Source organism: Apteryx mantelli, chromosome 4 (genome assembly GCF_036417845.1).
Source record: "Apteryx mantelli isolate bAptMan1 chromosome 4, bAptMan1.hap1, whole genome shotgun sequence".
NCBI classification, from domain to species: domain Eukaryota; kingdom Metazoa; phylum Chordata; class Aves; order Apterygiformes; family Apterygidae; genus Apteryx; species Apteryx mantelli.
Genome location: NC_089981.1, coordinates 27840687 through 27853140, shown reverse-complemented (window position 1 = coordinate 27853140; position 12454 = coordinate 27840687). Strand labels below are relative to the sequence as shown.

Below are 12454 nucleotides of genomic sequence, written 5' to 3'. Positions count from 1 at the left end.
ATTTTTTCCTAATTTCTTTCCACCTCTGCTACCGCCTTTTTCTTTTCCTCCAAACTTGTCCGCATTCACTGATTATAGCCTATTGCATTTTCTTCCTATGAGAGTTAAGAGGGTTGGGGCTGGAGACTTATTGGAGGAATTAAAAATGTTAAAAATTCCTTTTTTTTTCCTTCTTCCCTCTCTAAAAAGTAAAATTAAAAATATGAAATTATAGTCTTACTGCTTTGAAGCTTTTTCAGTGTCAAAGTTGGTATGATTTTTAATCCTCATTTGATCTAGTAAGGCAAAAGAGCCCCTTTTTATTAAGCAGTGATGAAATACATACTATTGCATTTTATTAAAAAAAGTGGTGACTCTGCCCAGAGAAAAGAGGAGAACACCACTGTGGCTCTCCTTATCATGCAAATATTTTCAACTAACGGAGTCAGTTCCTTTTGCAGTATTGTCCACTGAGCTTTGTTTATAGGTCTGCAATTTCAAGAAATAGCAGATTATAGAAATACTAAGGAAGACACTGATTCATCCTTTCTCAGTCTTGTTGAGGTCAGGGCAAAACTGTAACATGTTCTTTTGGTGCTGTCATTTTAAGAAGGGAATGAAATTCCAAGTCTTCATAACAGCTGGAGGACTTTTGCTTTCCCCTTACTGTCATGTTGCTAAGAAGAAGTGACAGAGACATTAAAGGTAATCAGTAACCATTGGTATCTCTGTGGATTTTCTAAAATCTGTAGTTTGGACTCTGAGACACATCTTTTCGCCGGTCTCCCTCCTTCTCTGCATTCCCTCCCATGGAATACATACCAGTACATTTTAATAATTAAAAGCTTAGATTATTATGGTTGCTTTCTTATCTTAATGACAGCAACTGCAATCAGATATCAAGAGAGACAGACTGGATGGCCAAACAGTGTTGCCTTGTTCCACTAGATTGCCTTCCGTGCTTACTGAAACATTTCTCTGAACCAGACTTCTTCAGCACAAGTGAACTGTAGCTGCAAAGAGAGGAGTTCCTGTTTTTTATGGTTTCTAAGGCACCATATGGTTTCAAGTACCAAAGCAAATCTCTTTTTCCCTCTCCCCTCAGATGAGGGCAATAAGTGTGGATGCAGCACTCTTACGGGGACATGCAATATATCACATTAGCTTTGGAATTATTATGTGGCAGAATTGTCTTAATCTCTGATCTCACTTACTGCTTTTTATCTTCTCATTCTACAGATGTCAATTTTGGATGATTCTTGTTCCCCAACAACTAATATTCAGTAACCCTTTACAGAAGAGATAAGCTGTTCTGGCCCTTACTATGCAACTCTTACTATGACTAGGACTGTTCTGCTGTGGAAAAGTCCTGATCATTCTAGATGGCAGAAAAGTTTGCCTCAGTTTATTATGATGATCAGCAGTCGCTTCGGGAACTGCTGAAGTGGGTAATAATATCTTTGTATGCTTCTTGGGTGAGGAAATTGTATGTGAGTATCTATTGGTTGACATCTTCTGCATGCCACCCCTGCCTTTGGTATCATGGCCCATAAATGAAGTCATTCTGGAATCTACTAAATTTGTTGCTCAAGTCTCTTCTCTTATAGTAGGTGGAACTTTTAATATGTGCTTTGATATGTAAGGCATGCTCAGGATTTGTTTTTCGGATACAGCATAAAGCCTCAGTGTCTTAACGTATGTCATCCTTGCTGCACAACTCAGGCATGTCAAATGACATACAAGTCTCTTTAAGGCTCTTTGAGCCTCTTCTGCTCAATCCTTGGTCTGTGGATATCCTACATTGATTTAAATGCTGGCAGGTAATTCTTTGATTCTTCATCATTTTTCATCTCTGCATGTTAGGAGGAATTTCTTCAATTCTAAGGTCTTTTTACAATGGCCAAAGGCAGCACCCTTTATCCTTCTCAGTTACTTTTAGATGCCATGCATACTGAAGAATGTCATTCAACTCTATATCCTCCAATTAGCAAGTATTCTTCAAGCAGCGGTCCTGAAGGAATGCCAAGCACCATGATCTACTCTGCTCCCTATTCCACTTCCTCTGTCTTCTCTTTTGTGTCCTCTACTTTGCAGTCAGATACACAGGATGGTAAAAACAAAATACTTAGGTGTCAGACTGGAGACCAGCTTGCTTCTCCACTGTACTGTGATCCTTCCTCTTCCCTGTCTGCCCTCACTCCCTCCCTTGGTTTTCTTTTCAAGGAATCTTCTCACAAGAGTCTGGCCAAACAAGTTTTTATTGGGAGCTATTGGCCCACTGTAGAGATGTTTCCAATGTAGTATGGGTGCAAGGGATTTTACGGTGGATTTTCTCATGCCAGAGAAGAAGAGAACGATAGCTCATCCTGAAACTACGGTTGAACATGTTGGTCCAGAGTTCAGCTTTATAGAGGTCACTCTAGCCAGTGTGATTTCAGCTGTTTAAGAGGAAGACTTTTTTTAAACCTGTCAGTTATCAAGATGTGTAGAAAGACCATCATGTCAAAAATGCCATAATTTCACTAGCAACCAGGACCTCTAGATGTACAATCCTTTCATTTGATCTTTCTACTTCACCAAGAACTTCCTATAAGATTTTAACAGTGGTGTCAACCCCTCTTAGGTGAGTAAGGTATTATGGAAAAAACTGGCAGTTAGTTGACTAGGAAGACTTATCAGATTGCTCTTTGATCCTTCAGAAGAGTAGTTTTCAAAGGAAACAACCAGAATTTATATCTTATCCTTTTAGCTGTTAGAATTTATATTGGTGATCCTGGTTTCAGTATCACTGGAGTCACAAGATCATTTGTCGAATCTTAAGTCTGTTGACTTTTCCCTTCTTCATTGCTGAATCTTTTTCTCCTTGGTGCTAGATATCTCACCCCTTCTGTCTAGTCCAGGGTTGCAAAGTTTGTATCGGTTGTAGTAGTTTTGATACTTTATATTTTCAAAGGCACCTAATCAACAACACTGCTTTTTGCATGCTGATGTAAGCACACTGAATATATGATCAAAAAAAAAAAAAAGTGACAACAGCAGTAACTTGATGTCAATATATGAAAAATTATTAGAAATGGAAAGTAAAACCATTTAAACAGTTTTAAAAGAGGAAATATCAGCAATATTCTTATTTACTATGCAGTGTGCATTCATACAATTATTATGCTGCTAAAAAGTATGCTAAGTTCCAAAGGAGAGAGAGTTATATTCAGTATAATGTGAGTTCTTTTTAAGATTATTGGAAAAAAGTATCAAAATAATATTTTAGTGTTTTTAAATGATTGTAGTTAATGACCTATTCATTAAAAAATATATTTCAGATGACTTCACTTCAAAAAGTTTCTTTTCCATATTAGTAACTTTCGTTCACCTTGTTCCTCTCCTTCATTCCTCTCCAATTTTTAATTTTTATCTTTTCAGGAATTGGTGTTAATGGTTGTCAAAACACATAGTATTTAGAAATCATTGAAGAAATCCATTCAAATAGCAGTTTTGTTTTCTTGCTTTGTTCTCTAGGCATGAAATTTTGACAAAACAAATTTGATATTTTGTCCTAGAAGACAATTTCTTTAGATGTGTTGTCAGCAACTTGCTGAGTTGGGACCGGAATCTGAAACTCTTAATAATTGTAGATATATATTCAGCAGATGGATAGGACTCGTGTTAGTGTAGTACTGCTTTATTTGCATCTCATATTGCAATTTAAAAAGTAATTTTTTTCATGTGTTGTAATAGGTTTTTGAGTGTAATTTTTGTACATAAGCTCTAGACTGTGTATTTAGGTTTTTTATTTATCTTAGATTTGTTTTCACTATTTATGTATGAAAAGCAGTTAGACTTGTATGATAGTGGTCACAAGATTATAGTTTGAGTATTGTCACCCAAAAATTCAGCATTCATGAGTCAGATCCCAAGATTTAAGAAGGCTGGCTCCAAATCAAGGAGGTTTTTCTTTTAAAAGACACTGTTTTTTGTCATCTGGGGTCTTTGGGGATCTCTTCCTATCCGCTGTAAAGGTGGATGTGGATGTTGCAGTTGTCTGTTCTTTGACCTCCTACCACAGAAGCTCTTCCCAGAACATACAAGAGATGATGTACTCTTTATTAAAGGTACTTATTAAAAGACTGTAAGCTCCTTCCATAAATAATTTTTATTCTGTGTTAACGTGTTTCTTATGTAGAAGTTTCTACCTTAGGGTTGCCGTACTCCTCTTAAATGAATAAATATTTGGTAGCCTTTTTGTTGTTGAAAAAAGTGTGTAGTATCTTTTGATCTGGCAATTGCAAACTTGGTCTTGATAGCAGTCCTTGAGTTAGCTGGCTTAATAACATTATGCCCTGAGAATTAAACTCCTTTTTGAGAAAGATTTATTATTGTGATTTTTAACATTTTATCCTCTCAAACATACTGTTTATAGGAGAGAGAGCTCATGCTAAATGAGACATACATTTAAAAAGCCAAAGTAAAAGAAACATTTGCAAAAATACTAAATTACCTCCTGAACATGTCTTGCAGTATGAAACATTTCTAATAATTACTTTCCTCTACACACAGTGTTCCCCATGTATGATTTGAGCACACAAGTATCAGAGTGTTATCACAGATGATAATTGGTGTAGCCACATTACTTTTTTGGTCACTTGTGATTCATTCTGTATAGAAAAGCCTAGCTTCTGCCATGAGATTTAGCAAATTGCAACTCTTGACGCTGAAGCAACAACACTAGTGCCCTAAAGCTTTGTATACTGTGTAAATGCAGAGAACTCTAATCTTTTGATACTGTTTCCTAAGTATCTAATTACCATCTTTTCTTCTAAAATTATGTGGCAAAAAGAGTGAGCTCTGGCTGTGGTGAATTAAAAACTTTCTTTTTTCTGATTATGCTCCCAGCTCTTCTGAAAATCTCCGTTATTTGCTGTGTGAATGATAGCTATCTCTCAGCATTGTAATGTGAGATCTTGTCTCCTTTTTATAAGGTTACTGAGATATATTATATCTGTATGTAGTAATAGGTAAAGAATTGGTTTTAGAAAAGGAGTGTATGGCTTTCCAGTTTAGTGACAGTTTTTAAAGGCTCCAGGATGATCTGTAGGAATTTGTCTGCCCTCCTTGTGTTACATCATGAAACAGCCAGAGCTTGTTATATTTTCGCAATGCATCAACCCTTTTGGAAAACCTGTGTGATCGTGATGAATTTATTACTTACTTGCATTATCAACTTTTCTTCTCAATTGTTGGTTTAAGTATAAGCAATAGTATGACTTTTTAAAAGTATAATAAGTCTGTCTTTGAAAATGAGTAGCTCCACTACTACAAGGATAACTATATTAAGATTATGTTAGCAATAGTATCTGGCTGAGTCTTTTTAAATATGTATAAAATATAAATGAAAGAATGTTCTATATATTTTTATTTTTATACTTTCAATTTTCTTAGATGAAGCTAGTGGTGTTTCCCCAGTTCAAGTCAGCTATATTTCTTCAAAAAGCTGCTCTGTTGCTGATGACAGCTATGGGTGCCTGACATCAAGCATTCCTGCCTTGGAATTGATGGCTTTATATGTAGCAGCTGCCATGCATGATTATGATCACCCTGGTCGTACAAATGCTTTTCTAGTGGCTACAAATGCACCTCAGGTAAGAAATTCTTTTAACCAGAAAATTGTCTCTATCTAAAATCAGAAAAGTAGTGAAGATTCTTTTCTTCTATATCGCTACTGTTGCTTGCTTAGGGAACATTTGCCCAATTTAAGACACGGGGGAAAGTAATTTGTATTTACTTGTATAACACTTTTTGTCCTGATAAATTTTGAAGTGTTTTGTGTGTATTGGTTGTGTATATGTGTAGAAATAATTTTCAGTTTACAAAATTGAAAACAATAACATAAATCAATGCAGGTAAATGATTATTTCATGGAGAGCTGGCTCTAGGACTGTCTAAGTGGCTAATGTATGGATATTTTACAAGAAATTCTGTTTAAGAAAAAAAAAACTTAGTGCTTTTTCTTTTTTATGTTTTTACCTATTTCCTTCTTTCATCTGCCATTTTTGGTTCATTTTAGCCCTTAAAACTAGAAGGCAAAACACCATTTCTAGTACGGCTTCATTATAAATAAATAAAATCAAGTCTTATTACTGACTAGCCCTTATGTTTCAGAATATTTAATTACAATTTTAAAGCTTAACTCTGACATTTATGATTCTCTCCTTTTGTAGGCTGTTCTCTACAATGACAGATCAGTCTTAGAAAATCATCATGCTGCTTCTGCCTGGAATCTTTTCTTATCACGACCAGAATACAACTTTTTATCAAATCTCGATCATGTAGAATTCATGCGATTCCGTTTTTTAGTGATTGAAGCAATCCTTGCCACAGATCTCAAGAAGCATTTTGATTTCCTTGCTGAATTTAATGCCAAGGTTTGTTACATTTTCGTGTCTGCACTGAGCTGGTCATGATACACTGACGTTAGTATTGCTACTCAGTGGTTGTTGCTATTAATAACTTGTATTTAAAGTTTTAGATGATTTAAATTTACCTTAACTGATCCCCCCCAAAAAACCCACAAGTAGAGTATTTTATTTGTACAAGGTAATCAAACTGTTTAATGTATTCTAAAGTACTAGCATAGACTTCGACCCTGATTCTTAATGCCTTTTATTTTAATATACTTAATTTCTCAAAAAAAGTCTTCAAAAATATTTGTGATCATACTTAATTATTGGAATTCAGTTGCTGAAACATAAGCATTCCCATGGGGCTGGCAGATATGACACAGGACATACAGGAGACCTTCTGGAGCAGTAGCTGAGCCAGACCAGTGGCTATCTAAGATGGCATTACATCGCGACTGAATTTTGGCCTAAGTATTTCAAAAATGTACGAATGCAGGATATCCTGACCTTTAAACTTGACAATAAATATCAAAACCATGGTAATTGAGAAGTCATATTTAAAGATTCAAATGAGGCATACCATTTTGTTCCTAAGCTAATGCAGTAATTACGCACAGGAAACTGTAGCACATACTTCTGTAGGGAGGAGAAAGTTGGCTCCCTTCCTTTTCCATAAACATCGGTTTCCTTAAACCTTTAAAAATTCCAGTGAGATTATCTGACCTTGATAATTTCTCACATTTCCATACTCTGAAAGATAGAAAATGGCTTTTTTAATTATATAAATCAGAAAATGATATAAATGCAATGTCTGTTGTGCAGAGCCTGAAAAAATAACTTTGAATAGCTTTAATTTAATTTTTTTAAATGTATGTGCTTAAACCAGGCCAATGATATCAACAGTCATGGTATAGAATGGAGCAATGAAAATGATCGCCTGCTGGTCTGTCAAATATGCATCAAACTGGCAGATATTAATGGCCCAGCAAAAGTTAGAGAGCTGCATCTGAAATGGACAGAAGGCATTGTCAATGAATTCTATGAGCAGGTAGGTATGGAAAGTGTAATTTACTCTTGTTTTTCTTACTGAAGGGCAGATTATCAATTCTTCTCCATCACCAAATGTATAATTAAATATTTCAGTGTTATTCTTTCTGTTATATCTTCAGGTAAAGTATTTCTGTCTTCTCTTGCTCAGTACTGCCAAGTTTTGTTTTTTTTATAGGTAGCATGCTAACATAGTCTTTTACTCCCTATTAGCTGTGTTAGAAGTTTGAAAAAAATCTCGCTACTGATGTTGTTTATTTTTCAGATTTTAGTTTGTTTTCTTTTTTTCCCCTTGGGATGATACTGGTAAGCAAAAACAACTCCTTCTACTTTGGGAAGATGGATTCACTAGAATCTTTCTAGGTCAAAGAATGTGTATGGAAACCGCAAGACTGGGAACATGTACTTAACTAACTCTTAGTGCAAAGGATATATCAAAATTTCAAAAATAAATATTAAAAATACACATTAGTAACTTTAACATTATTAAAATCTAAAAAAGATTTTACAGTGGAACTTTGATAAATAATTCTCTCTATCACCACTAATGGGGAAAAAAGTCTGAAGAATTGTCCATTTTTACATCTACAGTTTCTGTAAGCATCCCAAAATATATACTAGAACATTTTTACTATCTGTGTTATTTTTCTGTATTTGGTCAACTTTCTGAGGAGTTAACTGCTTGAGGCAACAACTAGGGATTGAAAAATGTTTTTCAAACTAGGAATATACAGGTAAACTACAAAAATACTTGGGAGATTTAAACAGGAGAAATAATAATCTGAAGTGCAAGACCTTAGTATTCTAAGTGGTTCCTTTAGGCAAAGCTTGTTCATAAAACAGTATCAGGTCTCACAGAAGTGTCAGGAGAAGTATTTGTAACTCAGAATTGTGTATTAGCTACTGTCCAAATTATTCTTCTCCAGTTTATAAAATGAAAATAATTATTTTATTCTGAATGTTATGATTCCTCTCCTTCTACCCCATGCTTTTGGGGGAAGCTATTTACCATCAAGCCTTATTCTAGCTGATTACTTTCCCCTTTGGTCTGTTCATTGACTTGACAGCTGAAGTCAAATCTCTGCCTACCCTGAAGCTATCCTGTAAAGGCAGAGGAGTAGCAGCCACAATAAAACTAGATCTCTGTGCACAAGGGTATCTTGCAGCAAAGCTGGAGAGAGAACTATGGGCTGTGCAAGACTGACACATAATGTGTCTCTTATAAATTGTCTTAATTGCATCTTCATTCATTTAGTCTATACTATTATTGCCTCTGTTAAAAAGATATAATCTATGTGATATTTACTCGGTCCTTAAAATTAATTTTTAAAATTAAAATTTAAAGTTAATTTTCTGGGAGGTTCTGTATTTTATTTTTTCTCTTTTGCAGGGGGATGAAGAAGCAAGTCTTGGATTGCCTATAAGTCCCTTCATGGATCGTTCTTCTCCACAACTTGCAAAACTGCAAGAATCTTTCATTACTCACATAGTTGGCCCCCTTTGTAATTCCTATAATGCAGCTGGGTTGCTTCCAGGCCAATGGGTCGATGAGGATGATGCAGAAAGTGCTGAGGACGATGATGGAGCACAATTGGAGAGTGATGATGAAGAAATGGAAGATGATCTCATTTTAAGTAAGAGTCTATTTTTGAGTTGGCACATACGTGTTTCCTTTAATAGATCCAGACATAGCAATGACAGTTGAAATTGTACAGTTTAAATATTGTATGTTTTGAGATTATGCTTCTTCATAAACAAATTCTACACTTATAAGATTTTTGTTAATAACAGGAGACTTGCAGTTTGAAGTAGAAATTTGTACTTTATCCTGTCAATGCTTAAATATTGTGACTGAGTATCCATCTTTTATTGGCTGTTTTTCGCTCAAAGCTACATCTCTTTCACAAAGTAGCATTGTCTTTTGTATGTGTAAAATATAATTGCTGTATTTTGCATCTCAAACTATCAAATATGTTTACAATTTTACAGAAGCTGAAAGGAAAAAGGGCAGACGACGAATATTTTGCCAGCTAATGCACCATCTAAGTGAAAATCACAAAATATGGAAGAAAGTAATTGAAGAAGAGGAAAAAAATAAAGCTGAAGGAGCTAAACTGCTGACTGAGATCTCATCCTTACCTCAAGCAGATGAAATTCAGGTTATTGAGGAAGCAGATGAGGAAGAAGAGCGACAGTTAGGAGAAGAGAAGACAGGCTGAGAATACTTCAGAGTGGTGTTCAGTATGTTAGAAAGCCTGTGCTCTTTTTTTCACTGTGCTGACTTTGGACTGACAGTTTGCATAAAGTTGAAAAGCCTTAATACTGTGAGAGGATTCTCTCTATTTTAGTGGAATCCCCCTCCTATGCACTTTCACCACATAGAATATGAAACTTTATTCAAAGGTTGAGTATTGTATACCATGATGCAAAGTTCTTTATGCCTTAGTTGGTATAAAATATCCTGTATAATGCTGCCTTGCTGAATATGGAACTCTTACTTTCCTTGAGGTACCTGCAATTTTTAAAAACATTCAGCGACTTCAGTTACCAAAGTGGCAAGAACTCTTTGCTAACAAGGAAATGTTGGATGAATCCTAATAATGTTTTGAGTTGTGTATTTCATGTTGTTTTTGAACATGAATAAGAAAGTCTGTGCATATCTGGAAACCATGTTACTGTTGCAGTGCAAGCCTGTTGTGGGGTGTCTACTTAGTGCAGTAGTGTGCTTAATGTAGTCATCTCTGAGCAGCTGTTCAAGGACTGTGACATAAATGCTGAATTCTGATATTTGTGTTTTAAAAAAGAAAAAGTCCAGGTGCATCTGTTCCGATGCTTTTTATTATTGTGCATAATCTGATGTTTTATTTTTGCAGAAAATATTCAGGTTTGCAACGGGTGTTCATCATAAATCATTGAATACAAGGCCGTTATCATCTGTTGCCTTGCTGTTCTGTGGTAGAACATTAAAAACTTGTTCAGCTACTTAATTTAAGGGATTTTATTCTTTTAGTCTTAATGCTATATTTCTTGCCCTTACTCAGGTTCCTGTTTAAAAGCAAGTCAACCACATAATAAATCTTATCTTGCATCAGTTTTAGGTGTTAATTTTTGAGGAAATAAGATCATATTTCATTTATTCTTTGTATGTAAAACTTTAGGAGAATTAAAGAGTGTTTTGTTTTTTTTTAACAAACAGACAAATTACTGTTTCAAAATGGCTAGTGTATTTTTGTGTCCCACATCTTTTCTTCCATCACAGGCATAGCTTATATTGCCTTCAAGTTGCACGTACATGCTAAAATATACATATGGAGAGCAGAATGTGACAATTTCTTGTAAGGCCTAATGCTAGGATAAACATCACTGTAGTATATTACTTTTTAGATTGTTGAGTTTTTAAATAAGAAACTGAGACAATCCACAAAAATATATTTTAGGAACACTACCACTGTAGGGCTAATTGCAAAAATAAAAAATAAAAATACATAAATTAGGCTGCAAGTATGTAATCACTTTATACAAGCCGCAAATAAAGCTATTTTAAAAAGTGCACTTTTAATAGTAAACATTTATATGCTGTGCGGTTGAACTAAATAAAAACAAATGCACACATGCGCAAGTTGCTTTACATTTATGTCAGTTGACTTGAAAAAGAGGTACCATGCCTAAGATAACCTTGTGCATATTGTATTGCACTATTTTACACCATTGAATTTTTATTCTTCTCTTGATTGGCCAGTTTAACTGAGAAGGATTTTTTTTTTATTTTCCACTAATAAGCTCTTCCTGGATCTGTTTAGAAGACCACTGAGACATGCTTCGCTAGTTTATACAATCAGTGAAAAATCCCCTTTTGCTGCCATTATTGCTATCACTGCATTTTTTGTAACACATAAGTAGTGTTAAAACCAGACATTTTTGTCACTAATAAAATACTGCACTGCTGAGGCTGACACTTATCAGTCATTCATTTGTACTTTACATTTGTTTTTCATATATTTCCCTGATAGATCACTTGAAGACAACAGAAATTATGCTTGTTTGAATATGCTGTATTCTCAGCATTTCATGTTTAGCCTACATATTTGTATGTAAAAAAGCACTTTTAATACTATTTAGTTTCATTCTTGCTTTGACTGACCAAAGGATGCAAATGCTCTTGCCTAAACTTACTGCGATAGTATTTTACGTGACAATTTCCATCCTTTTCCATTTAAAAGAATGGTTATCAAAAAGTATTATAAAAAGAATAAAAGGTATAAATAACATTTTATCTTTTATTAAAGCATTGACAGCATTGTCAGCAACTTTCTTATCTCAGGTTTCCAATATACTCTCTAGAAATACTGAAGCAACTTTTAAAAGAAAAAACAAGGAACAAACCTCAGTGTTTAAACTATACTGCTAGTATATAATTCCAGTTAGGTATTTTCAGTTTATGATAACTTGCTTTAAAGATATGTTTAATTGTGAATCAATCCAAAATCCACCTTAAAATGTTTGTTGTTTATATATACATAATATGTGACTAATTGTTATTCTAGAGCAAGGGGAAAAAGAAGGTATAAACATCATCAAAGGTCAGTTCAGGACATGTTTGCAGAAGTGGAGATAACTGAAACTGAAGGTGTCTTAATCATCCAAAAATGGTGAAGGAAGGTCATTAGAAGGTTGATTGAGCTGTTGTCAACAATAATATATACCCAGGTAAGGCAGATTGTTCTCATTCCATCAGTATGTATGCTCACAGTCCGCTTCTGGTAACAGGCCATCAAGAAGTTACAGCAAATTTAAATCTATGATCAGACTTCAATTCACAGCTACCAAGGGATGCTATGGAACAAGGAAAAGCACATTGAAGAACACCTTTAAAATACTTCCTAAAGCCACACTTGCCAAGTGTTTTGTCAAGAAGTAGGCTAAATTAGCCTGCGCTGAAGTTTGTGTTGCTACAGCAGACATACCTTTTAGGGATAATATTCTCAGTTTTAAGTGATGTCTTCAGCACCCTTCCTATCAAGGCAGTCCCCAAA

The 12454-nt window shown here is 34.8% G+C and overlaps 1 protein-coding gene across 2 annotated transcripts in view; it reads left to right on the top strand.

Annotated features, from left to right (window-relative positions):
• The window catches only part of PDE3B (phosphodiesterase 3B), a 94754-nt gene extending 83162 nt beyond the window's left edge, over positions 1-11592 (top strand). For both annotated transcript variants that reach the window (XM_013957909.2, XM_013957908.2), the window contains 5 exons: positions 5416-5615; positions 6195-6398; positions 7261-7422; positions 8812-9055; positions 9411-11592. In XM_013957909.2, the coding sequence (XP_013813363.2) occupies positions 5416-5615; positions 6195-6398; positions 7261-7422; positions 8812-9055; positions 9411-9640 (1040 nt within the window). In that variant the 3' untranslated portion in view covers positions 9641-11592. The remainder of the gene's footprint in view (positions 1-5415; positions 5616-6194; positions 6399-7260; positions 7423-8811; positions 9056-9410) is intronic.
• The last annotated feature ends 862 nt before the right edge of the window (positions 11593-12454 follow it).